General features: G+C 38.5%; 1 protein-coding gene across 1 annotated transcript in view; it reads right to left on the reverse strand.

Moving 5' to 3' along the window:
- LOC133663461 (eukaryotic translation initiation factor 4 gamma 1-like) overlaps nucleotides 1-27,246 on the reverse strand; it is a 103,150-nt gene that overhangs the window by 24,312 nt on the left and 51,592 nt on the right. Inside the window, exons 8-16 of the mRNA XM_062067939.1 lie at nucleotides 26,942-27,081; nucleotides 14,020-14,109; nucleotides 13,382-13,472; nucleotides 6,930-7,880; nucleotides 6,692-6,780; nucleotides 4,966-5,161; nucleotides 4,640-4,773; nucleotides 2,167-2,292; nucleotides 1,665-2,078 (exon numbers count right to left, since the gene is read on the reverse strand). Coding sequence (XP_061923923.1) covers nucleotides 1,665-2,078; nucleotides 2,167-2,292; nucleotides 4,640-4,773; nucleotides 4,966-5,161; nucleotides 6,692-6,780; nucleotides 6,930-7,880; nucleotides 13,382-13,472; nucleotides 14,020-14,109; nucleotides 26,942-27,081 — 2,231 coding nt within the window. The remainder of the gene's footprint in view (nucleotides 1-1,664; nucleotides 2,079-2,166; nucleotides 2,293-4,639; nucleotides 4,774-4,965; nucleotides 5,162-6,691; nucleotides 6,781-6,929; nucleotides 7,881-13,381; nucleotides 13,473-14,019; nucleotides 14,110-26,941; nucleotides 27,082-27,246) is intronic.

Below are 27,246 nucleotides of genomic sequence, written 5' to 3' on the forward strand. Positions count from 1 at the left end.
TGATCACCCCCTGGGAGGTGAGGGGAGTAGTGGGCAGCAGCGGTGGCCGCGCCCGGGAATCATTTTTGGTGATTTAACCCCCAATTCCAACCCTTGATGCTGAGTGCCAAGCAGGGAGGTAATGGGTCCCATTTTTATAGTCTTTGGTATGACTCGGCCGGGGTTTGAACTGACGACCTACCGATCTCAGGGCGTATATGAACAAAATTTGAGTGATTACTTTATATATTTTTCTCTCTAAATAATTGTTGTTTTTGTTAATGGTTTGCTGGGCACAGGAGGACTTTGAGGGCAAAAAGGATTTCAATGAGTAATAGATAGTAGTTTTTGATTTTGTTTAGTGCCATTGACTTTGTTTTGTTTAGTCTGTACTGTTGACTTTGGTTTGCTCAAACAAATGTACAGTGTGTAATTAAGGAAAATAAGGACCTACTTTAAATATTGTGTTGATATTGTCAATAGCACTCTCAATAAACAAATACAAAAATGTATAGTTAAAATGCGATCGGTAATGGCCGATCTCACTTATGAATGATCGGTATCAGAATTGGCATCCCTATTCAAAACCCAAGAAAACTGAACCAACTGTCAAACACAGCATTGGCAGCATCGTGTTCTGGGGTTGTGTTGCTGCCAGTGGACTTTGTAGCACTGCACAACGTGTATAGAATCATGAAGTAGGATCACTTCTAAATTCATAAAGCTGAAACTTGGACACAGCCAGGTGTTCCAACACGATAATGATCCCAAACACATCAAAACTGGTTTAAGAATGGGTGAATCAAGCTAAGATTAAGCCTTTTTAAGGACATTCCATAGATCCCACTCAATTTATGCCATTTGCGGACAATGACTCGTTTTTTATGGGGCTGTGACAAATAAATAAACCAATTAACATTATGCAAAATATATGTATGACTTTTTTGTTTAGCCATTAAAAAAAAATTGCATATGCATCATGGCTGATTATGCAATTTAGACAGTGACGTAATCTCAGCTCCCCACACCACAAATACATTGCAGTCCTATGCAAAACACTGTCAACATATTTTCATGACTACCTGTATGCTTAAAACCATCCATTTATTTTCTACCGTTTGTCCCTCTTGGGGTCGCTGGAGCCGATCCCAGTTTCATCCGGGCGGTAGGAGGGGTACAACCTGGGACAAGTCGCCACCTCATCGCAGGGCCAACACAGATAGACAGACAACATTCACACATTAGGGTCAATTTAGTGTTACCAATCAGCCTATCCCCAGGTGCATGTCTTTGGAGGTGGGAGGAAGCCAGAGTACCCGGAGGGAACCCACGCAGTCACAGGGAGAACATGCAAACGCCAAAGAAAGACCCCGAGGTCGGGGTCTTTCTGTGCAATTTAAATTAAATACTGACGGGACAAGTGGTAGAAAATGGATGAAAATGGATGGATGGAAATCAATTCTACAAAACAGTGTGGTTTAATATATATACCATAAACTTGTTGAATGTAAAAAAAATAATCTGGTCAGGGTGAAATTTGTGATCAACAATTGAGCTTGTATGTATCATTCTGACAATGTGTAAACTATTCTTATTTTCAAAAATCATTGGGCTGTATGTTGTATTTACATTGCACCGTGGAAAATAAGGAATCAAATCAATCATTAATCAGATGAAATACTTACCCCTATTACACAACAGCACATATTGGCGTAGGCCACTGAAAAGCCTGGTTCAGAGATGGCTTTTTCGAAGGTAAGGTCTATGACACCTTTTAACCTCTCTTCAGTGTTAATCTCTAGTTCTTTCACTTGTATCATCAGCTGTTCAAACTTTTGAGGGGTCAGTTTGTTGAGAATACTGCGGATGCTTTTAAACAATTCCTGTGTCTTCAGATGATCAGCATCAAAATCGTCAGTCTCCTCTGCTGTACCACTACGCACAGATTTTTTCACTGAAGGCTTCCATGCCTTCTCTGCCTTGTTCAGCTTCACATCGTCACCGAATGACATGCTGGTAATGATTTTCCTTGGCTCTTTCCTTTGCATCTGTTGAGAGCGACGTGGGCCCATGCCCATACCCATGCCCATACCCGGAGGCTATAAAAAGATGACAGACAGAGGAAATCAGAGGGCAGACTATTTCAATTACCGGTACGTGTCCTTGGTGTGAAGAGAAATTACTTACTGGTCCTCTATTTCCTCCACCCATACCAGGCCTGCCAAGGTTGGCAAAGGAAGGTGTGAAATCAGGACCACAGTTCATCCCAGTAAGGCGACTAGGTTCAAACTGGCGCAGAGGAGTCTTATTAGCCTGAGCAGAGAGACAGACAAGTGAATCACAAATAGCATGGACATTACGTGGAAAAATGTTAAACTTGCATATTTTTGGCATGTGCAATAAGGGTAAATTGACTTTTTACTTGTAAAGCGATTATGACTTGGGCTTCAGTATCTTGGCTAAGGATAGATACTCTGACATGGTCGGGGCGGTAGCCTACAACTACTCTACCACCTGAGCCATGTTGCCCCTTAGGTAGCTGCACAACTACGGACAACTGTACCATACGCATAAAACATTTAAGACTACGTTTACACTGCAGGCCAAAGTAATCCAAATCTGATTTTTTTCTAGCTGGCTGTTTACACTGCAAGTAAAATATGATCTTTATGAGACTCCACTGTAAACGCACAAAGGCCCCAATGTGGCCTTGACGTCACTTGCATGCGCACTTCGATAAAGTGAAAAAGTTAGTTTACTGGGTGGAAGATGCTAATACTACAAAATAAAAGTGCTTTTTTACGTGAAAGTAAATTAATGATATGATAAAAGTATGAATGGATGTAATACATTTGGTAGGGTTGTAACCTTTTTAGGGCTGTTAAGTATAGGAGACACGGACATCAGCGTGGCGCTACGGGAGCTTTATTTTTACAACTCACATGTAGGCAAATGCGCCACGGCGCCAATTACGGTCTTTCAACAATCGCTATTTCTTCTGAATCAAAATATATATTCATATATTACATATAACCTATTATTTGAGCACTATTGACAAGTGATTCACCGAAAAATCAGTCGTCTTAAATAGAAGTTGAAACCAGATGATGAGATGAAATATCCATTTCCGCTGGCAACTGCAACTTTCCGGCCCACACAAATGACGTAGCTTGCACAAAGCTGACGAAAATGGCGCATTCGGGTCACATTACGTTTAGACTGAAGTCCCATTTGGAAACAACAAATTGGATTCAGGAGTAACTCCTGATGTGGCCTAAATCTGATGCCAAAAGATCTGATTCGAAGCACTTTGGAGCTTTATACTGGCAAAAAAATCAGATCTGTGTCACTTGAGGGCAAAAAAAATCAGATTTGGTGTGCAGTGCAAACGGGGCTTGTCAGTACTTTTTCAAACTGGTAGTATTCAGATTTTGTGCTGGTGGATTGTAACCAAATTGGAAAATTAAGAAACGGAGCAATATAGAAAAATAGAGGGTCAGTAATCTATTGAGAACTGCTTTTAAACAAACAGGACTGTTTATTAGCTGATCAAAAGTTTAAGACAGTTGCCTTAAAAAGACATTGCACAACCTGAAGCGCCATCTTTAAGCCATTCTGTCGTAGATGGCTGTACTATGCAGTCAAAATGTGCATGCCTTAATTTAGGTCGAGGATACAGTATGTCTTCACAGTCAGATTCTCTGGCTTTGTGCGGGAATTTATTTTTTTTTGGGGGGGGGGGTCTTCCACTTGATTTGAGCCACAAGATATTTCTGTGTTCAACCTCAGCAGAGCTGGGTTTTCACAAGAAAGCTTGCTAGTGCAGTTCAATTTTGCCACATTCAAACACAAATATTTTTGCCTTTGCTATCAGTACAGCATAACAGTGTGAATGTATCACAGAAAATGTAATTAAAAGCAGATTTTAGTGCAGATGTTTTGACTTTTCAAGACATTGTTCTTTTTGTCAGCTGGTGAATAGTCCGTTTTGAGTTTAAATAGTTTTCAACAAATGACAAGACTATTGCATTGTTTTTGCTCTTGATTTTTATTTTTTTGCATTTTGATGCTCTAATTACAATCTGGTATGTATGTGTGCACCAAAAAAAATTTACATTTGAATTGTGATTCTTATTTATTCCAATTCTGAATTGATTCATAATTTTGTAAAATACCTCTTCTTTTTTTTAAGTAAATTCGAATGTGCTCAGAAAATACTTATATGCACACCGATTATAAATAAGTTAAATAAATAGACACAGTTAGAAAACCCATTATTTTGCGAGTTTTTGTGTTTCTTAGTATTGTCTGTTTTAATGGCCAAGCTTTTATTGTTTTAAAAATTGGTTTGTACTGTAGAACTTTATAATGTATTTAAATGAAAAGTGCCTAACAAATAAAATGTATTACTATTATTTATCATTTCTGGCAGGCATGGCGGTGTCCTACTCTGTTCAGCGGTCTTTGAACGCACTGTAAAAACACATCTGTCTTTTTTCTTCTTGTGTATAGAACGATCACTCGGTTCTAAGAGCCCACCGTTTTACCACGGTTATCATTATTACCGTTTATCATTACATCCCTATTTGGCATCTAAAGAATATTATGTTATCTTTCTATATAAGGGTACATTGTTTTTGTATGTCAGTTGTGTCTGCACCTTGTCAAGTACGACATCACTGATGGCAGGAAGACCCTCGGGCTTGTTCATGCTGGCCAAGGTAAACTGAAAACCCAGCAGAAACGCCCTGTCATATTTTTTCTTCTCCTCTGGATTGATTGGCTGCCATTGTTCTGAAAATAAAATGTTTTATTTCATTTTCATACATCATTTTAGATAAAGAAAAATCCTCTGACAGCTAAGGTGAAGGGTTACATTAATAACTTTGAAACACACTTCTATCAGAAAAGAAAGCAAATGTACGAACGTTTTATGGATCGTACTGAACCGAGTGTAAAAGACACTGAACGGGGTTACAGTCCCACCTTCTTTATACTGATATTTCTTGTCGGTTGCTGTCTGCCCATTATCATCTGGCTGAACGTTCTCGGCATCCAACGTGTCCTCTTTGTCCTCCAAAGTCATGTCCGCGTCCTCCAATGCTGGAGAAGCCGCGGGAAGTTGGGTTTCAGCTGATGGTGCTGGGACAATCTCAGGCTCTGGTGGGACAACTACGTTCTCCTGGGTCAGAGGGGTGAGAGGGTGGGAAATAGGAGTCTATTAGGAATGGGCGATAAGGCCTAAAATCTGTTTCGCAATATAGAGCAGCCCTCCTACGATAACAATATATATCACAATATATTAGTTGGTATATAAAAAATTAAAAACAACCATTTCACAACAGGTTACAAGGGGTACTAATTTGGCTGATGTGCAGTTACATATTACATCAATTCCGGTTGTACTACTTTCTCAAAACCATTATTCATAGACTTGTTGATTTACTGTTAAAATTTGTTTACTTTCTGTTGTACCATGCATGGTTCTTGCTACACTTCAGTTAAAATGTGATATGCAGTTATTCTTCTGTTGTTTGGATACTTTGAATACTACAAATGTTGGTATTGATCCAATCAATACCAGGTTAGTTACAGGGGCAGTATTGGCCATACCAATGCTGACAATTTTCAAGATCATTGAATGGATATGGATATAATAAGACAAAAAACACAGGATGGTGATTAAAAAATATTAAATTACATTTTTAAATTCTGACTAACAATTGGCTCTAAATTAAACCCTTTGTTCTTTGCCATTAAAGCCCTCTTGTATGCAGGGACTTATTTCCTGAGTTTGTAAACAATACAAAAAAACGCCAAAATATTTTTTGATAGTAAAAATATTGATCTAACTGCTGTGGTATCGACCTGATACTATACTACTTGGTATCATAACTGTGCTACAGTGTGTTGAGAGGATGTGCTCGTTCGCTTCTCGCTGTCAAATTTGAAGACAGCCAGATTGTGTCATGAACATGCATTATCACGACATAACGACAGTATTAAAAGTTCTATCATCTGCCAAATTTATGTAATTTATATCATATATTGTCTATATCGTGCAACCCTAGAGTCTATATGTCCATTTTCCGTCAAAAGTTTACAGTATATACGCTCATCATTTATGTGCATACGTATTTAAGGGAATCCGTATCAGTACTCAAAGATACAAAACTTTAGTACTTATGTGTGTATGTGGTAATATATGCTGATTTGTTTAATAATAAAATATGTATGCATTCGTTTGAGTTTGTCCTAGGTGTGTTGCCATAGGCAGGAAGTAATCTATTGACATTAAGTTGAACGTGTCTGTCTCCGTCTTTTTTGTAGCCCTACAAAGTAAGTACTGTCTATTACATACTAGTTGTTTCACTAAAACATGCAGCTTAATTGTATTTTTTATTGCCAAATATGGAGGTGTTAAAATCACCATGTAAATTTGCTAATAATCAGTAGCATATGCAGTAAACTGGAGAAGTCCACTATAAGTACGCCTGTTTGCACGACAAGTACTTTTGAGTATAATAATGACAATATGTATGTTCTTAATTCATTCCACCCTGAAAACAAATGGTTCAAATAAATACATCAGAATTGTAAGTTAGTATCAATATGGGGATGGTTATAGAGTTTCATTGATTATTATGGGCTAACATTTAAATGAAACCTCCTGGTTAAAGCAGGTTCATTTTATGACTGCATATACACCTACCTCTTTAAATGCATCTAAAAGATCACCCACTGCTTCCTTTTTGTTTAAATCCTTAATTTTCCTCTTTTTCTTTGGCACAGACACAGCAGCTAGAGAACAATGGATATTAAACTTAAAAACATTGGAAACAACACAATAATTTTGACAACATTTGCAGTAAATGCATAGAGACAAAGTGGTCAGATTATTTTAAGACAAATTTTGCAAAATGTTAAGTAAGATGTGGTAGGTGACTTGCCTGTAGTTTCTACAAGGGCAGTGGGTACTACTTGGGGAGGACTGATCACTTTCTCTGGGGCATGGTCATCTATTGGACCTGGAGATGATGTTTCTCCTTTGTGATTGGACTCAGGGATTGGGTTATCCTCCTTTGTGTCGAGGGAAACAGAAGGAACTGTTTTATGGTCGTCAGGCTGGGAAGGTGCTGCCTGGCTAATTGGTTCAGCAGGAACCACTGGACTGACTGTAGATTCCAACTCAACAGGTGCTGTAGTTGTTTCAAAGACTGATGCAGGCACTGCCTTTGTGATGGCTTCGGAGGCTTTAACCACAGGCTGCAGAAAAATGTCAGGTTCAGCGATGGGGCTATCATCACGTCCTATTGTGGTAACAGCCTGAGCCTCTGGGTCTTGTAGAGCTGGCAATGGTAAACCATTGGGAAGGTGGAGCTCCTCAGGCTGAGCAATGGGAGACTCCAGAGGAGCCTGTGGGCAAATAGATGGTAACATGCCCAAAGGCCTTTCTGGCTCATCAACAGCCATGCCGTTTGAGGTGGCGGAAGGAGCATATGATTTGTCCATAAAAGAAGACATATCTTCTGGTTTAATAGCATTCTCTCTAACCACCTTGTCCTTAAGCCTTTTTGTTGTCCTTTCTGGGTTTTCCTGTCCAGCAGAAGTAGGCACAGGATCAGGAATGGGTGCAGGATAGGCAGGCACCTCAGGCGCCAACGGGGGCTCGGGAATTAGTTTACTGGGAGGTTTGGGGGCGTCCATTACGTCTGAAATGGGAACGCTGGGCACAAGGGTAGAAAGCGAGTTGCAAGGGGTTTCTGATGCTTCTGATATTAGAGGTGGAGCAATGGGATTAATGTTCATGTCAGAGGAGGCTGCTTCTGTAGGGTTGCAGTCATTCTTAACCATATCAGTGGGCTGAGAAAGATGAGGCAGCAAAGGTTTATCTCTGTCATCTGGAAGGTAAAAAGTAAAAAATAAAAAATAAAAAACACTTTTACACACATTTATTTTTTCTTGAACTACATATATCTGTCTCATTTATACTTCCAATTTTACCGCGCGCGCACACACGCACGCGCACACACACACACACACACACACACACACACACACACACACACACACACACACACACACACACACACACACACACACACACACACACACACACACACACACACACACACACACACACACACACACACACACACACACACACACACACACACACACACACACACACACACACACACACAATTTATTTGAAAATGTATCATGGGTAAGTGTCATTTTTTCGGCAGTATGATAGCTATTGCACATACTTATTTTGGAATTTCTAGAATCTAAACTGTTATGGGCACCATTAATTGACACGTTTAATCGGCCATTTACTGATGAAGCGCAGAAAATATAAAAATAATTTCTCATCAACAAATAGTAAGGCAGTGCTTTGGCTCTCGCACATACTGGGTGACAAACAGTACATGCATACATACACGCTTACATACTTACAGACATATATTGTACATACAAACACACACACACACAATGTACATACATAGACACGCACATTCACTGTACATATCCATGCATACATATGTACATCAGTGTTTCCCACACATTCATTTATTTGTGGTGGCCCGCCACGAAAGAATTAAGGCCTAACAAAAAAAGTTGTTTTTTTATTTTTTATTTTTTTTGTCCTGTCCAGCTTCTCAGGCAAATCATATACCGTAGTTGATGTGGATGCCCATATCGGCTGTTCAGATTTACTTTACAAAAGAGAAGTGTAGGATCAAGATTTTTGGAGCTCTTTGTTCAGTGGATCAGATGTTTGATGAAGCTTTGTGTCTATCTACCTCCACTACTGTTTTCTGTTTATTTGTTACAGACTGTGGCAGGACACCTGTGCCTCTGTTTCACTTTATGTTGCTGGTAAATAATATGGTTGTAGTAGTAGGCTAAAGTTAAATTATTTACTATGCACTAATTAAAGGGGCAGAGCTTTAAGAGACATTTTAGCTTTTATATTTTTATAAGATATATTTTTGTAAGAACCACAATTAATAAATATATTTCAGTGAATAACTTATTGTTTAAATCTGTATATAAATATGTACATAAAGTGTTGTAATTATATTGTCAAATGGATGGATGGATGGACGTTTAAAACAAAACTGTTATTATTAATTAGTAAGTATACATTTTTTGAGCCTTTTTAGAGAAAATCATATCATTGTAGTAAATTATGCAAATTACTCGATGTCATGGTGACAACGCCCATAGCCACGCCCCATAGTCACGCCCCCACCGCCACAGGTATCTTGGCAGTTTATGGGAAACACTGTACATATACATACATATACTCATGCATAGAATCACGCTTCAGCAAACATATTTATACATACATATGTACATAATTACACTCAAAAAATAGACATGTGAGCATTCTTTGAGGGAAAAAAAGAGAAAAACTGACGGAAAAAAGAGGAAAATGTCTATCGGCACCAAGTACTGCCACACAAGCCTGAATTGTTTTTTTTACAAAATTAACATTTTTCCCGCATTTGGGTGCATTTATACACTATATTTTACCTTTAGATTTATTCTCATCTACCAACAACCTCTTTTGGCTGTCTTTTTGACACTTACATGTTCCATGTATAGTACCACAAATTTTGTTTTTCATCAGATAATTTACTAACAATATTATCATTGAAAATGTAAAACACATACCTTTGAAAAAGCAACAAAAGTTAATAGTTGCTATCCATTTTTTAATCATCACTTTGTTACTCAGCAAAATTTCTCGTGTATGGTTCTTCTATCAAATTAATTCTTAAAAATGATAACTAATATAGAATTTGGATTGTTCACTTTTTAGAAGCTTTTCATATTAAAACTGATAGGAAATAATAAACATACATTTAAATTAGTGGTATGCACCAGCACTATGTCTTTAGTAAGCACTGTACTCTTAATACAGTATTAATACACACGTCATTACTCTTGCTTTAGTTATGTATAACCAAGTTTGAATGTATAGAGATTTAAAGGCAATCATATAGAACTGTATAGTATGCGTACAGTACATTTACTTCTATAGTATTGTGCCTCCAGAGGAGATATCAAAACATTTGCTTAAATATGAGGGCAATCTGGACCACTTACTGTTTGTCCACAATTCAAAGACAACTTGGTGTCATCAAACAGCCTGTTATTGTCCAGTGACAATCATGTGGCTCCAAAAGGGTTATTTAATTGGTAAAATGCCAAAAAGATGCGGTTTTCATATTTCAAATAAAAATAAAAATGCACAAAATTTGGCAATAAGCATTATTTAATGGATAGAGGGTATACTTTTGACAATATATCCAGCAAAATTGTTACATTAGAGCCGTAACCGTAGATACCGCAGTTTGCCTGTCACACTGAACACTAGCTCCAAAGCCCACAATTATGTTTAGCTCAGGAATTTGAATTTATATGAAAAAAACAACATGTCCTGACAAAAAAATCATATAGTCAGGCAAATAATATGATTAGAAAATATTATAATCACATGGAGTACAGAAGTAGTACTTGCCAAAAATGCATTCAGCTTTTTTATTCTTCCTGGCATTTTCCTTCAAACCTCAACAGTCTGTGATCATGCGACAATTCCATATGTGTTCCACTTGTTGATTGTAATGTTCAGGGTCTACTGCATTAAAAACACTCAGCTGTTTGACAGCTTTCAAAAACTGTATTGCTTTGATGCCTTTTATGCTATGTGTCCTATGCATTTTGCTGTAAGATACAACATTGTGAATTACATTTTTACACTCCTATCATTTCCTTATATGGGTAGTTGCTAGTCAAACCATTTTATTCAGATTAATCACAGGGTCACTGTGGATAAAAAAAATTAAAAAAATCACCAATGAATAAAATAATTTATATTAATGGTGTTTCATTTGAGCAGAGCACTTCAAGAAAAAAGGAAATAAATATTCACTTAAAGGCCTACTGAAACCCACTACTACCGACCACGCAGTCTGATAGTTTATATATCAATGATGAAATCTTAACATTGCAACACATGCCAATACGGCCGGGTTAACTTATAAAGTGCAATTTTAAATTCCCCGGGGAACTTTCGGTTGAAAACGTCTAGATATGATGACGTTTGCAATATCCAATAAAAAAAGCTCTGTTTTCATCGCAAAATTCCACAGTATTCTGGACATCTGTGTTGGTGAATCTTTTGCAATTTGTTTAATGAATAATGAAGACTGCAAAGAAGAAAGCTGTAGGTGGGATCGGTGTATTAGCGGCTGGCTGCAGCAACACAAGCAGGAGGACTTTGATTTGGATAGCAGACGCGCTATCCGAGGCTAGCCGCCGACCGCATCGGTGATCGGGTGAAGTCCTTCGTCGCTCCGTCGATCGCTGGAACGCAGGTGAGCACAGGTGTTGATGAGCTGATGAGGGCTGGCGTAGGTGGATAGCTAATGTTTTTAGCATAGCTCCGTGAGGTCCCGTAGCTAAGTTAGCTTCAATGGCGTCGTTAGCAACAGCATTGTTAAGCTTCGCCAGGCTGGAAAGCATTAACCGTGTTGTTACAGGTCCAGGGTTTAATAGTATTGTTGATTTTCTGTCTATCCTTCCAGTCAGGGGCTTATTTCTTTTGTTTCTATATGCAGTTAAGCCCGATGCTATCACCTTAGCTCCGTAGCTAAAGTGTTTCGCCGATGTATTGTCGTGGAGATAAAAGTCACTGTGAATGTCCAGTTCGCGTTCTCGACTCTCATTTTCAAGAAGATATAGTATCCGAGGTGGTTTAAAATACAAATCCGTGATCCACAATAGAAAAAGGAGAAAGTGTGGAATCCAATGAACCCTTGTACCTAAGTTATGGTCAGAGCGAAAAAAGATACGTCCTGCACTGCACTCTAGTCCTTCACTCTCACGTTCCTTATCCACGAATCTTTCATCCTCGCTCAAATTAATGGGGTAATCGTCGCTTTCTCGGTCCGAATCGCTCTTGCTGCATTGAAAACAATGGGGAAATGCGAGGAGCCTTTCAACCTGTGACGTCACGCTACTTCCGGTACAGGCAAGGCTTTTTTTAATCAGCGACCAAAAGTTGCAAACTTTATCGTCGATGTTTTCTACTAAATCCTTTCAGCAAAAATATGGCAATATCGCGAAATGATCAAGTATGACACAGAATGGATCTGCTATCCCCGTTTAAATAAAAAAATGTCATTTCAGTAGGCCTTTAATGTGTTTAATCATCTTCAATATCATGTTCATGTTACCGAAACCTTGGCTGTCACAATATATCAGTGTTCTGTTTTGTGCAAAAGCGGTTGTCTATGTTACATTAGTGTACTTACAGGGTGCTAATGTAAAGTTTTCAATCAAGCGGTGTTTAGCTTACCATATTAACATAGACGTGAATAAAGTATGATTGTCCACTAAACGTGTGATGCGTACAATAACTGCAATGTTCAACATGCAGTAAGATATGCTATGAAGTTTATTTTGGAGAAAAAAATAGTGGTGATGTTCGTCTTCAAAATAAAAATTTCAACAGTGTACAGGGGTGGGGCTTGGAGGATTTAACTTGCATCTAAAAGGACAGTCACCCCAAACAAACTGTTTTGCATGCATCCTCAGAAAGGGGGTTGAAAATGTGGCAATGGAGCAAAATTTAGACATAAGCATATCCAATACATATTATCTCGACCAGTGTTTTCGTAACCATTGAGCCCATTGTTAGACTGCGAGCGGCCCATTGTTGGACTGCGACCAACATATGTTTCTGATCTGTGGTGCGAATGGGCTGCAGCAGTACTCAGCGGTAATACACTTTTCTATCACTTGTGGAAGTAATAACAATCTCAAAGAAACAGAAGAAGTCTGGAGATAGTCTAAGTTTCTTAAGCGCAAAAAATATGACTTAAGTGGTGAAGCTGTATTTTCATTTGCACTTTAGTTTAATTGACATTTCAAAAGAGATATACGGTAGAAAATGGATGGACGGATGGATTTATAGTTAAACATATTCATTATTAATTTGGTTTATTTATTTTAACACATCATAATTGTAAAAGGTATTGTTCGTCAGTTATTCATAAGTCCCTTCTAAAACAGTATATCTAATTAGTAATACATTTTTTAATCAGCCTGACCTAAGCCTAAGGTTTATTTGTTAAATAAATATTCGTTGTGATTAACACATGGTTTCCTATGATTTGTCAAGGTTGTAAACTGCAAGTAGGTTAGAGAAGTTTCAGGCATGGATTGCGTTTACATTTTTAATTAGGATTAATTTTGATTGTGTTAATTTTGACAGCCATACATTACATGTCTTAGTTTTAGACTGTACCAATATTATGCATATCAATGCAACTTCTTAATCAGTGTCGCCTGGGATTATAGTCAGGACTCTGCATATGGGACTTACCTGCTCCAACTGGTAGTGGTGCAATAGCAGCTGGTACAATCTCAGCATTAGACGGGACCACTCCTGTACTGTCTGATCCAGATATGGCAGTCTGTTTAAATTTAAGCATCAACATTTTTGGTGGTAAGAATAAAAATAAGGTGAGGTTAATTGCTCATGGGGCACTGACTTATAATTCTAACATTTAAATTACTGTGTTCTAATCAAATATTAAAGGTTGGTCATTAAGAGGATATCCAGACGTTTCACATGGTGAAAAAAGACACATTAAAAAAAACATTAAATACAAAGTTGGATTTGCACAATGTATTAATAACACAACACTTTCCTTCTCCAGGAAAACTGTTACTTTGTTGTTAAAAATCCTCAGCATTTGAGTTTAGTTGGTGTTTTCCAATCTGTAGAAAGACGACAGCAGCAAGCCCTTGCCAGTTGACATATGCTCTCTCACAGAATATTGTGCGCCTCGCCATATGAAATTTATCTGCAGTTTATTGTCCCATTAGGTAGAATAATGCCACACTTGCTGTGCCTCACCTGACCGCAGGTCACTGATTCAAAGCATTTTCAAATGTCAATTAAATAAGAAAAATAAGGAAAAAAACAGTCAAGTAAAGGTCAACATTACAATAACTTACCTGTGGTGGTGTTGGGGTAGAGCCACTGCGGCCCCCTGACATAATCTCCTCTGTAATGTCTCTACCACTTTCTGGGTCTTTTATTCTGATCTATTAAAAATACAAGGGAATCAGTGGTCGAAGTTATGCAGTGTTAACAGTAAGGAACAAAAATAAATGTATAAATATGCTGCATTCTTACTGTTGCATTGATTTGGATTACCGTTATAAAAGAGAAATACAGAGTAATAATGAAATATCTTAGGGGAAACACAGTAGTCTTTGAGATAAGAATCTCCCATCTTGCATTCCTCCAGTTTTCAGTTTGTTCTCATGACATTAAATGCTATATTTCTCACATTGTAAACATGCAGGAACAGCAAAGCACTAGTCACATTAAACCAAAATATAATGAAATATAGGTGTTTGTTTAAAAAAAAGTTAGAAAAACAACGTAATTTAACTTGGCACACAACATGCAAAGAGGAAAAGAAGTTAATGTGCAATCACTTGCTCATATTGAGTGCCACATAAACATTTTTGAAACACTCGCTCACTCACAGACGACATGCTTATTCTAGGAAGTCAGCGCTGCTGAGAAACTGGTATGAGCCAGAATGCCACTAAAAGTGACGTGCACAGTCATGGGACTAAAGTAAAAAATGTAACCTTGAGCTAACACACGCAACAAAGACTGTGGCCTCTAGAACTTTGACTCAAAAATCACAACGGTTGGCAAACATGACTAACCTTTATCAAGCTGTGTCCATTGCCTGCTATTTGTAACAAGAGCACGGAAAAAACTCTTTCATCCTGGGAGTGGAGTAACAGCTCAAGCGGGGTCCAAACTTGACAAAAAAAAACGCAGGCCGGTGCCGGAACGCTTTACCTAATCTTAACTGTTTCAGGCTGACAACCGAGCAGGGTTGGGCTGGGCTGTCAGTTGGCTCGCTAACAACTTCACTCCCTCACTGCTTCACTCATTTGATGAACAGAACAGGGAGGAGGGAACTAGGATAGCCACTGGAGCTATGGTATTGGAATGTGCAACTCCCACCCACAGAGACTAACAGTTAAAGAGGCCCAGGGGGGAAGTAGGGGAGGGTGCAATATGAGGGAATGGGAGGGTTTCGAAAGAGGAATAGCTATAATCAATTGAGCGTCTACCGGTGAGAGTACCCTTTTGCTAATTTTTCCTCACGCTCATCAGCTGCTCACTTGCTAAAAAAACAGACAAAACTAGCAGAAGAGGGAGTGCCAGAGAACCAAGTAAGGGAGGGGGTTGGGGGATAGTTGGCCACGTGGAGCTGAGCAATGTGCTGACACGTCCCACAACCCCCTCCTGCTCTAGTTTTTTCAATGACATAAAGTAAGTGCAATAAAAAAGATAATTTGACGCAATCAGTACACCTGACTTTAAAAAAATATATGCTAACTATCAGGAAGCTAACACACACTTTATAACTTTGAAGCCAAAGCTTGTACACTCTTAAGGTAGCCTTGTGGTTCTTTGGCTCCAAATTGCTTACCCCTCTCTCTAAAAAAACAACGCCAAAAGCTTTTAGTTGCATACGTGAGCACACAAAAACTGTTGGATGAAGCGCATTCATCCTCGCAAACAAATGTGTCATTATTTCTCAAATGGCCCTTTCTAATGGGTGTCCCTTGGCCAATTCAAAGTCCAACCCCAGGCAACCCCAGTCTCTGATAAGCAGCCAAAGAGGGACCCAGCCAAAGGCAAGGCAAAAGAACAAAGCTCAAGGCATATATTCAGGCTATGAATGTCTCTAAAACCCTGATTTATACAATACGACAGGAAGATTAAACACAGATATAGGTATAAGTAGATAAGACAATATTCTGTATGGCCAAATTTAAAAAAAGGTTTTGCCAGTGTGAACTGTAAATTGTTAACCTAAATCTCTGAACGACAATTACAAAGGAGGCAGCACACACATGTTCTTAGCAAAGGAAGATCGACTGTACATAGTCTAGAAATGGGACATGAGCGGCGTAGTTTTACAGCACCTCATGTTACAGTCAAGTTCATTGCAGTCTATTTTAAATATCACATGGAAATCTAATAACAAAAATAGAAAACAATTACATTGTAAAAGAAAAAAGAAAAATTCTTAATAAATCCATGATATATTTATTGATGCGATTTAAAACTCATACAAAGAAATAATAGATAGATAGATAGTACTTTATTGGTTCCTTCGGGAGAGTTACATCATATAGTCAAAATAGAAGTTTCACTTACTGATATTATTTACACAATTACCAGATGAGGTGAAAGATTACTTTTTTCCTTGTTTACTTTTTTCGTAATTAGTTTTTTTCCCTCTCTGTTATGGCTTTGTTATTTTGGTGAATGTATTTTCCCCCCCTCAAAATCTCACCTGCAAAGGCAAAGCTTTTAGTTGAAATTATTTCTGAATATCAGCAAAAAAAACAAATGATTTGCACAAAAATAGTAAATTAAAGGCCTACTGAAATGAATTTTTTTTATTTAAACGGGAATAGCAGATCCATTCTATGTGTCATACTTGATCATTTCGCGATATTGCCATATTTTTGCTGAAAGGATTTAGTAGAGAAAATCGACGATAAAGTTCGCAACTTTTGCTCGCTGATAAAAAAAGCCTTGCCTGTACCGGACGTAGCGTGACGTCACAGGGGGTAATATTCCTCACAATTTTCCTTTGTTTACAATGGAGCGAGAGAGATTTGGAGCGACAAAGCAACGATTACCCCATTCATTTGAGCGACGATGAAAGATTTGTGGATGAGGAACGTTAGAGTGAAGAACTAGAGGCAGTGCAGGACATATCTTTTTTCGCTCTGACCGTAACGTAGGTACAAGCTGGCTCATTGGATTCCACACTCTCTCCTTTTTCTATTGTGGATCACGGATTTGTATTTTAGACCACCTCGGATACTATATCCTCTTGAAAATGAGAGTCGAGCACGCGAAATGGACATTCAAAGTGACTTTTATCTCCACGACAATACATCGGTGACACACTTAGCTACTGAGCTAACGTGATAGCATCGTTCTCAAATGCAGATAGAAACAAAATACATAAATCCCTGACTGGAAGGATAGACAGAAGATCAACAATACTATTAAACCATGTACATGTAACTACACGGTTAATAATTCTCAGCCTGGTAAAGCTAAACAATGCTGTTGCTAACGACGCTAAGGCTAATTTAGCAACTTAGCAACCGGACCTCACAGAGCTATGATAAAAACATTAGCGCTCCACCTACGCCAGCCAGCCCTCATCTGCCCATTCATCAGCCCTCATCTGCCCATCAACAGCCGTGCTCACCTGCGTTCCAGCGATCGACGGCGCGACGAAGGACTTCATCCGTGGGTTTGGCGGCTAGCATCGGCTAGGCGTCTGCTAAGTCCTTGTTGTGTTGCTACAGCCAGCCGCTAATACACCGATCGATCCCACCTACAACGTTCTTCTTTGCAGCCTCCATTGTTCATTAAACAAATTGCAAAAGATTCACCAACACAGATGTCCAGAATACTGTGGAATTATGAAATGAAAACAGAGCTTGTTGTATAGGATTCTCCGGGCTCCGAATACTTCCCTTGTCCTCGTGACGTCACACGCATACGTCAGCATAATAAAACGTTTTCAACCGGAAGTTTCGCGGGAAATTTAAAATTGCACTTTATAAGTTAACCCGGCCGTATTGGCATGTGTTGCAATGTTAAGATTTCATCATTGATATATAAACTATCAGACTGCGTGGTCAGTAGTAGTGGGTTTCAGTAGGCCTTTAAGTTGACCTAAAGAACCTAAATTAATACCTACATTTTACTAGTTTACAGTTAAAGGTGCCAAGTCATCATTAAATGGCCCTGATATGTCAAAAGGCATTAATAAATCATGTTCCTTTCAAATACCTTTGTAACTAATAACGGTAGTTCAGCCGGGATATGCTCATTTCAAAATTAGATTTACAGCCCCAAATTTTTTTTATTGTTTTCATTCCGATGCCCCACCCTCCACTGTTTGACCAATTAGAAAGTCCGTGAGTGTGTCACACCCAGGTTGCCAGTTACGCACCGCCCTCTTCGTCGAGCTGCTGCCACTGATAAAGTTACTAAACATGTCAGACCTTAGTAAATCTAAAAGGCATCATTACGATTCTCAACTTATTCATGACAAAGCCAGGAACAAAACGAGGATTTGTATCGGGGATGCCTTTGAAAGATGGAGAAGATTGAAGGCAGAGAAGATTTTTTTATCTGACGCCAAACTTGCTAATTTCCTCCTTGATAGGTAAGTCAGGCATTTACGTTTTCTTATTACTTGTAATAAATAAAAATGGACATTTCGTATGTAAACTATATTGTCCAATACAGTCTATGTTCTTGTCTAACAAAGCTAGTATGTTCGTGCAACGAATGCTTAGGAGCGAAGTGTAAGTGTAATGCTTACTTAGCATGCCAGCCCAGGCAATAACTCATCGACATACAGGCTAACGGGGGAAATATATGCCCGTTAGTCTGTATGTCGATGTGTATTCCAACTGACAGGGCAACATATATTTTCGACAAATAAAACCTGTGTATATGGGTAGTGTCAGTGCCTATTTCGTTCTCAATATGCTGATACGCTGAGGAAATGTGTTTCAACATTAGTACGGCTAATTGCGGTTTCTGGTACTGTATGTGCATCAAAAACATATGGTGTAGTATTTGCTTGGCACAATATAATGCATTACATGTACCGGTAATGATTTTCTACTTTGTGTATTGACATGGTAGTAGGCTATATGATTTATGCGTAACGTGGTTTTTGCGTAACGTGGGTTGGTAAGATGGTGATGTGCGTACATGGAAGAGAAGGCAGTGCGTCAGGTTGGATGCAACATGGAGTTATGCTGAACGAAATGTGGCGGTAATTTTACTGTTGGCATTGACTTGCCTTCAAAGTAGGCCTATGCGATATATAATATATTATTATTTCGATGGTGGTCCGTGCTGTCAAACTAGACATTTTAGTAGGGTATTGACAATAGTCTGTCCCGACTCCCGACGAAAATATTGCTGCGTAATAGGGCTGGGCGATAAAACAATAACAATATATATCGCGATAGACATGTGATCAATATCAATAGAAAATGGGGTCGATAGAACGTTCGATAATTTCACTTAGTTCTGTTAGAAAAAAATAGGAAGAAAGGCGGAGCCGGAACCGCACGGCATTCTGGGGGGTGTAGGTAGAGGAAGGGCTTTGGCCTCTCGACCTATCACGGCCGAGCCTGAACCGCAAGGCATTCTGGGAAATGCTAACAGGAAAAAAAAAAAAAAAAAGCAACAACGGCTGTCGGCTAGCTGACGACGAGGAGTGAAACGAAACGGGAATATGAGTGCGGCAGCACGAGAGGAAATTGTAAATAAAAAGGAAACATCACGTCACCAGTTTGGCAGTATTTTGGATTTTTTTAAATCCGATACGAATCAGAGTAATACTGTCTGCAAACTTTGCAAGGTCGTCGTCCCGACCAAGTCTGGGAACACGACAAACTTATTTTACCACCTGAGCCGCTCTCACCCGCTGGAGTACAGCAGTATCAAACAGCCACAACCATCTACATCAGCCGGTGCAAGTGGAACAGCACCGAAGCGACAACAACAGACCACCATCGTCTCGATGGTGGTCTGTTGTTGCCGCAGACAGTATTACTCGGCAGCAGTGCCATACGACAAAAATTCAAAACGTTATAAAGAAATAACGGCTGCAGTGGTGTACACTACTAATTTCTTAATTACAATACTTTGCACATTTTGTTGGATTAAGCATTTATTTAATGTCAATATTTGCACATCGACCAGTATTTTCATTTATTTGACTGTTTTTCATAATGCTGACCTCGTTCTAAAGGTTAAAGGTTATATTTAAAATAAAAGTATTTAAATTCAGCCTTTTTTCTCCTGGTCTTTATTTAGAAAAGTTGTTTTGTTTTTTTTATCAATAATTATCGATATCGACTGATATGAAACACTTATATCGTGATACATTTTTTAGTCATATCGCCCAGCCCTACTGCGTAACTTTACAAATACATTTGGCTGATCGACATCAGTAAAATGTGGCATAATTACTTAGTAAACCATCTTGCAAGAAGCATAAACAAGAGAAACCTACAGCGTAGGACTCGTCGATTGCCATTTGAAGTTCCTTGGAGTAGGATTTGGATTCGGCTGCATATCTGGCAAACTCAGTCATAGAGAGTGGGAGGGGACTACAGAATTTTGACTGCGATTGCAGTACCATTTCTGGCCACTTTACTACATATGGAACCTTTAATTATGTTTCCCATTTTGGTGGGTTTATTGTTAAAGGCCTACTGAAATAAATTTTTTTTATTTAAACGGGGATAGCAGATCTATTCCATGTGTCATACTTGATCATTTCGCGATATTGCCATATTTTTGCTGAAAGGATTTAGTATAGAACAACGACGATAAAGATTGCAACTTTTGGTATCTGATAAAAAAAAGGCTTGCCCCTACTGGAAGTAGCGTGACGTAGTCAGTTGAACATATACGCAAAGTTCCCTATTGTTTACAATGATGGCCGCATGAAGTGAGAGAGATTCGGACCGAGAAAGCGACAATTTCCCCATTAATTTGAGCGAGGATGAAAGATTTGTGGATGAGTAAAGTGCAAGTGAAGGACTAGTGGGGAGTTGAAGCTATTCAGATAGGGAAGATGCTGTGAGAGCCGGGGGTGACCTGATATTCAGCTGGGAATGACTACAACAGTAAATAAACACAAGACATATATATACTCTATTAGCCACAACACAACCAGGCTTATATTTAATATGCCACAAATTAATCCTGCATAAAAACACCTGCGTGTTTGTTATGCTAGCTCCTAGCTCCTATGCTAGCTCCTAGCTCCATAGAACACGCCAATACAATTCAAACACCTGATCAACACACACAATCACTCAGCCCAAAAGACCGTTCACCTAACCCAAGGTTCATAAAGCTTATATATTTTTAAAAAGTTACGTACGTGACGCGCACGTACGGTCAAGCTATCTAATGTTTAGCAGCCAAGGCTGCATACTCACGGTACCTGGTATTCAGCTGGGAATGACTAAAACAGTAAATAAACACAAGACATATATTTACTCTATTAGCCACAACACAACCAGGCTTATATTTAATATGCCACAAATTAATCCTGCATAAAAACACCTGCGTGTTTGTTATGCTAGCTCCTATGCTAGCTCCTAGCTCCATAGAACACGCCAATACAATTCAAACACCTGATCAACACACACAACCACTCAGCCCAAAAGACCGTTCACCTAACCCAAGGTTCATAAAACTTATATATTTAAAAAAAGTTACGTACATACGCAAAAAAAAGTTGTGCACATACGGTCAAGCGATCAAATGTTTAGAAGCCAAAGCTGCATACTCACAGTAGCACGTCTGCGTCTTTGTCATCCAAATCAAAGTAATCCTGGTAAGAGTCTGTGTTGTCCCAGTTCCCTACAGGCGTCTGTGTATCGAAGTCAAAAGTCCTCCTGGTTAGAGTCTCTGTTATCCGAGTTCTTCCATCTTGACTGCATCTTTCGGGAATGTAAACAAAGAAGCGCCGGCTGTGTACTGTTGTTGCTGACTACGTTCGAAAAATACGTCCATTTCGCACCGACAACTTTCTTCTTTGCTTGCTCAGCTTCCTTCTCCATAATGCAATGAACATGATTGCAACAGATTCACAAACACAGATGTCCAGAATACTGTGGAATTATGAAATGAAAACAGAGCTTTTTCGTATTGGCTTCAATGTGGAAGGCATACCCGTGTTCCCCGGGCTACGTCACGCGCATACGTCATCCTCAGAGGCGTTTTGAACCGGAAGTTTAGCGGCAAATTTAAAATGTCACTTTATAAGTTAACCCGGCCGTATTGGCATGTGTTATAATGTTAAGATTTCATCATTGATATATAAACTATCAGACTGCGTGGTCGGTAGTAGTGGGTTTCAGTAGGCCTTTAATGTATAATGATCCATTATCAAGTGACTAACGAGGCAGCAACACGGCGGGAAGGAGGCGGTGACGTCATCATTCTCAGGTACTTTTGGCCGCTTCCTTGTTCACACGTAATCGACAAGGCGCCGTTCGCACGCTTTTCCACACTGGAGCTCATTTTCAAAAACTCCTGTTTCATACCACCCAGAATGCCATTTACATGGGGGTAAAAGGCTGAAACAATACATTTCTTTATCGTTTCCACCGAAAAACGTTACTCTGGGAACAGGTTCTGAGTCTCATTTGCAAATATGCATACATTTCAGTGTTGCCGTAGCCAGGAAGCAGTTTTTATACAATTTAAAAAAGACAAAGACTGGCACATTTAACTTAAAGGCAAGGTGTTTATACTGTAGATAATGTACTTCTTAAACACCAGCTGTTTGATTGTAACCTGCCTCTTAACTGTAGTTTGATGACCAATTTTGGAGTTGTTGACATCACCATGTAAAACCACTAATGCTAGTCAGTAGCATGTATATGGCATATCCAATGTTTTCAAGCGCTTTCTACAAAGCAGGCTTGGCATGGAAAGTGGCAATATTATCGAGAGGTAGTTGGCTATAAATATGCCTGTTTGTGCTTAAGCTGGTGCCAAATATGCAACTGTGCGTGACGTCTCTTGTAATAGCTATCGAAATATGTTACCATTTGATTCTACGTGGATTGCGATAGTATTAATAAAATTCAATTGTTAGTTATAAAAGTACTAAATTCAATACCCATCCATCAAATTTTAAATAATACATCATGTTATATCAATTTCATATGAAAATTGTAATTAATAAATTATTCTTTTTTTAAAATAGCGAGTTACTTTACGATCGCCATATTATGTATGTCTACCACATGACTGCAGTTTGAGTTTATTTCAAACATGCTTCCAATTTTGGTTGTACTGGTGGGATTTGCGGTAAATAAATGATCGAGTTCCATTTATTGCACAGTACATTACATTATAGGGCTGCACCAAACGATTATTTATTGGATCCATTAATCTATCGATCATTTTTTTGAATTAATGGATTCATCTGTAGATTTAAGTAGATTTTGAATCCGTTTTTTAGTGTAGTTATAAAACACATTTTATGAATGAATTCCCCAAAAATAGAGCAACAATTTTGTTGTATATACAAACTTTAAATACATGTTGCATGTCAGGGATACAAGACAAAATGACCTGGAGAGACGTTTTACTTCCTCCGCTTTTCTGGAGAATATACCTTGATGTCTTTAAAGAGCGTGTGCATTACAGTGTGCTGCTGTGAAAAGTAATTTCTAATTTGCATTTTAGAGAGCACCTCAAAAGGATTATTTTCTGAAGTATCATCTAAGGGTGTTTTGATTAGGGTTTTATGCTGCCTAGTCCCATAACAATTATACAAGTGAGATCAGCCGATTACATGTACTAAGTGTAAATTTTAGGATTTATTTATGGTGAGAGCTATGGACTTAATGATCTGAAAAAGTAACCCAAAAAAAATCACCTTACTTGTTGGGAAGTGAACTAGTAGTGGATCATACTGCAAATTTGGGCACTGGTTCAATACCATGTAGTTACAGGTGCAGTATTGGCAATAATGATATTGAGATTATTACTTTTTTATTTAAAATATTTAAGATCACTAAATTATTTTGCTTTTTAATCACAATTATGATCAGCAGAAAAACACATGAAAGCATTGTAATGACATAAACTACAAAATATTTCATTAATTAATTATATTTTATACAATTGTTTGAGTAATATAAAGTCATAATCCACCTGTCTCCAGGGATTTACTGCCTGAATTTTTAAACATTACAAAAACGAAAAAAATGCATAGTGTTAAAATAAAATATTAATCTAATCACTAGTATCAATCATCTACTGCAGTGGTCCCCAACCTTTTTGAAGCCGGGGACCGGTCAACGCTTGAAAATTTGTCCCACAGACCGGGGGGTGGAATATTTGTTTTCATAAAGAAATACAATCATGTGTGCTTACGGACTGTATCCCTGCAGACTGTATTGATCTATATTGATATATAATGTATATATTGTGTTTTTTATGTTGATTTAACTAAAAAAAAATATATACATATATATATTTTTTTTAATGTCTTGCGCGGTCTGGTACCATTTGGTCCGCGGACCGGTACCGGGCCGCGGCCCGGTGGTTGGGGACCACTGATCTACTGTGCCACTCTTGGTATCAACTGCATCAATTTATGGAGCAACACAAAATCCTGCATGATCGCCTGGCACACGACAGACAACATCAGAAGACAACATTGCTTTTGTTGCTGTAATACAGTGCTTCTCAATTTTTTGCTGTTACACCCCCCCTTTGGAAGAAGAAAATATCTTGCGGGCGCCCCCCCACTCTCCACCGTGACTATAAATAATATAATTTGTCTATAAAATTGTTGTAATTATTCCTCTGCATAACATTGTAAGTTTATTAACATTAAAGGAAACAACACACGGGCCTTTTCTGCATTTTTCACTGTGGTTACAATGACGCCAAGTGCTACATACACTTCGTCATATTCTAGTACAGGAAAAAAAACATGTTCCTCGAGGTCACACGCCCTGGCATTACAGGACTGCTGTAATATCATCATCTCTTTAGACTTATTAATCTACTTGTTTAATTTGTTGTTAATATCTGCTTACTTTCTGCTGTAACATGGTTCAATTTACATGTCTGTGGAAGTGAACTAAGCACTTAACATGTTTCCTTGTCGTCTTCTGCTCTTTTTGTCGATGTGTCACATTTTTTGTATTTTTCTCCAGTTCTACTGTGATATTACTTATGAGAAATTAAGTTTGTTTGCCGCAATGGAGTGACATTACCTTAGAGGGGCCGCACTGCACTGAGTATGGATATACACAAATTGTTAGCAATAGCTAGTAGTAAGTAGCCTTGTCTGTAACTGAGCTGTAAGGTATGAGCCACAAGTGATCATTTTGTGATCAGCATTGGAAAGCATTGATTGTCATCTGGCGATCACAAAGTTTTCCAAAGAAATTGGTCAATAATGCGAAGTGGCTTATCGATTAGAACACCACTAGTGGCATCTTTTTCTCCTTAGGTAGAGCCATTAGGAGGAAGATTTCATGTTATTTAGCGATTGGGAGTGACAGATTGTTTGGTAAACGTATAGCAAGTTCTATATGTTATAGTTATTTGAATGACTCTTACCATAATACGTTACGTTAACATACCAGGCACGTTCTCAGTTGGTTATTTGTGCGTCATATAACGTACACTTATTCAGCCTGTTAATCACTATTCTTTATATATTTTAAATTGCCTTTCAAATGTCTATTCTTGGTGTTGGATTTTATCAAATAAATTTCCCCCAACAATGAGACTTATACTCCAGTGCGACGTATATATGTTTTTTTTCTTCTTTATTGTGCATTTTCGGCCGGTGCGACGTATACTCCGGAGCGACGTACAGTCAGGAAAATACGGTATTTTCCTGAAGCAAGGTGTATGTGACGTCGACTTATGTGACGTCATCGAAAACATCGACTAAGTTGACAAATTGTCTCAGCCCTATTGTATTGCATTGTAGAGTATGTGGATAAAGTTTTTTGCCACTTAAATGTCCAAGAAATGTCCTACATTTAACTGTCAACTTCTAGTATCATCTAGTATCGATATATTGCCATTCTGAATTTTTTTCACCACTAGACATCACTAATATCAACAAAACAAAAATTAAAAACAGTTTGAAAAATAGTGCCTGCGGCTCTGAAGTACAAACTGTGGCTCCAAGTGGTTTACAAGCCAACAAAAGCCAGTATCTTAACAGTGGTAAAGGGCTGGTCTTCCAGCACCATGGTTTTGGGCAAACTTTTTGCACTTTTTGAACGCCATGCCAATAGAAACTTTTTTTTTTTTTTTTGCGTCTGGCTTTGGAGCAGCTTTTTTAGCAGCAGGCAAACTGTTACGCGATAAAAACATTGCTGTAGCGATGCTGCCGTTTGAGGTTGCTGATAAGGTTTGATGTAAATCTCCATGTTTTTTTCTCCTTGTGGAATGTTTGCAGAAAATTGGGTGCTAATAAAATGTAAATGTCTTCCTCTACAATAGTGAAAAAAGTCACACAAGATCAACGCCATGTTTGTTTACAGTGAGCTCAGGGGAAGTTTACCACAAGCCATTTACAGCACGAGCAAGAGAAAAGGAGTGCTTGATTTGCTCACCCGAACCAACCAACAGCACAGTGCGGGTAATTTCAGCTTTTTGGAGTAATTTTTTTAATTGGTTATTGAAGCAATTTTTTATAGTATCAGATTGGTATGTCATGACGTCATAATTCCTCATATCAGGTCGATAATTCGCTGTCCGATATTTATCATGCACACCTCAAATATGAGCTAAGTGGGTAACAATGATTCCTCCTACTACAAGTGCGCATGAGGTGAGTTACGATGCATATCGCTACCTACCAATTGGTGTTTTATAGACAAACTACATTCCCAGACAGTCCAGTTTTAATTTGTGAGAACCAACAGGTAGCACCAAATGTATAAATTTGTCACATCAATTTGACCTAATTGTGAGTAATCAAAGGAATTCAATCCAATCATTCTTAACAATAGCTCAATCTGCTATTACTCTAAGTTTATCACCACTAAATGAAATGAACAAGTGAAGAATAAACAGAGAGCATTGCTAAATTACCTATCAATAGGGGATAACCTTTTAGATGTGTTCAAAGGACTTCACTACGCATAGTCATGATGATAGAAAATACTGCGGGCCAATAAGGGTCCATCTTAAACTTAATTGAAATTTTGGGAAGAAAATCGGATACGTTTGACAATATGTTTCTATAAATAGAACACTTGACATTACCTGTTTACGTTCCCGTTTGGTGTGGATGTGTTGAGGAGGCTGAGGTGGTGGTTGCTGCTGTTGAGGGGCTGGGTTCATGATGACGGGTGTTGCCTGCACTGGAGGGGTAAACTGAGGTTGGGTTGAATAGTAAGCCCCCGCTGCGGATCAGACAGAGAACAATATTAATCAAAACAAAGGCCTACACCAACAGCTTTAAAACGACACCAACATAAATAAGCCTGACACAGAGAGACAAAAACACACAGTCTATGGTCACACAATCATTTATGTCAGGTAAAATGTAAAAGACAAAGAGGTTCTCT

The sequence above is a fragment of the Entelurus aequoreus genome, linkage group LG13 (genome assembly GCF_033978785.1).
Source record: "Entelurus aequoreus isolate RoL-2023_Sb linkage group LG13, RoL_Eaeq_v1.1, whole genome shotgun sequence".
In the NCBI taxonomy this organism is placed as follows: domain Eukaryota; kingdom Metazoa; phylum Chordata; class Actinopteri; order Syngnathiformes; family Syngnathidae; genus Entelurus; species Entelurus aequoreus.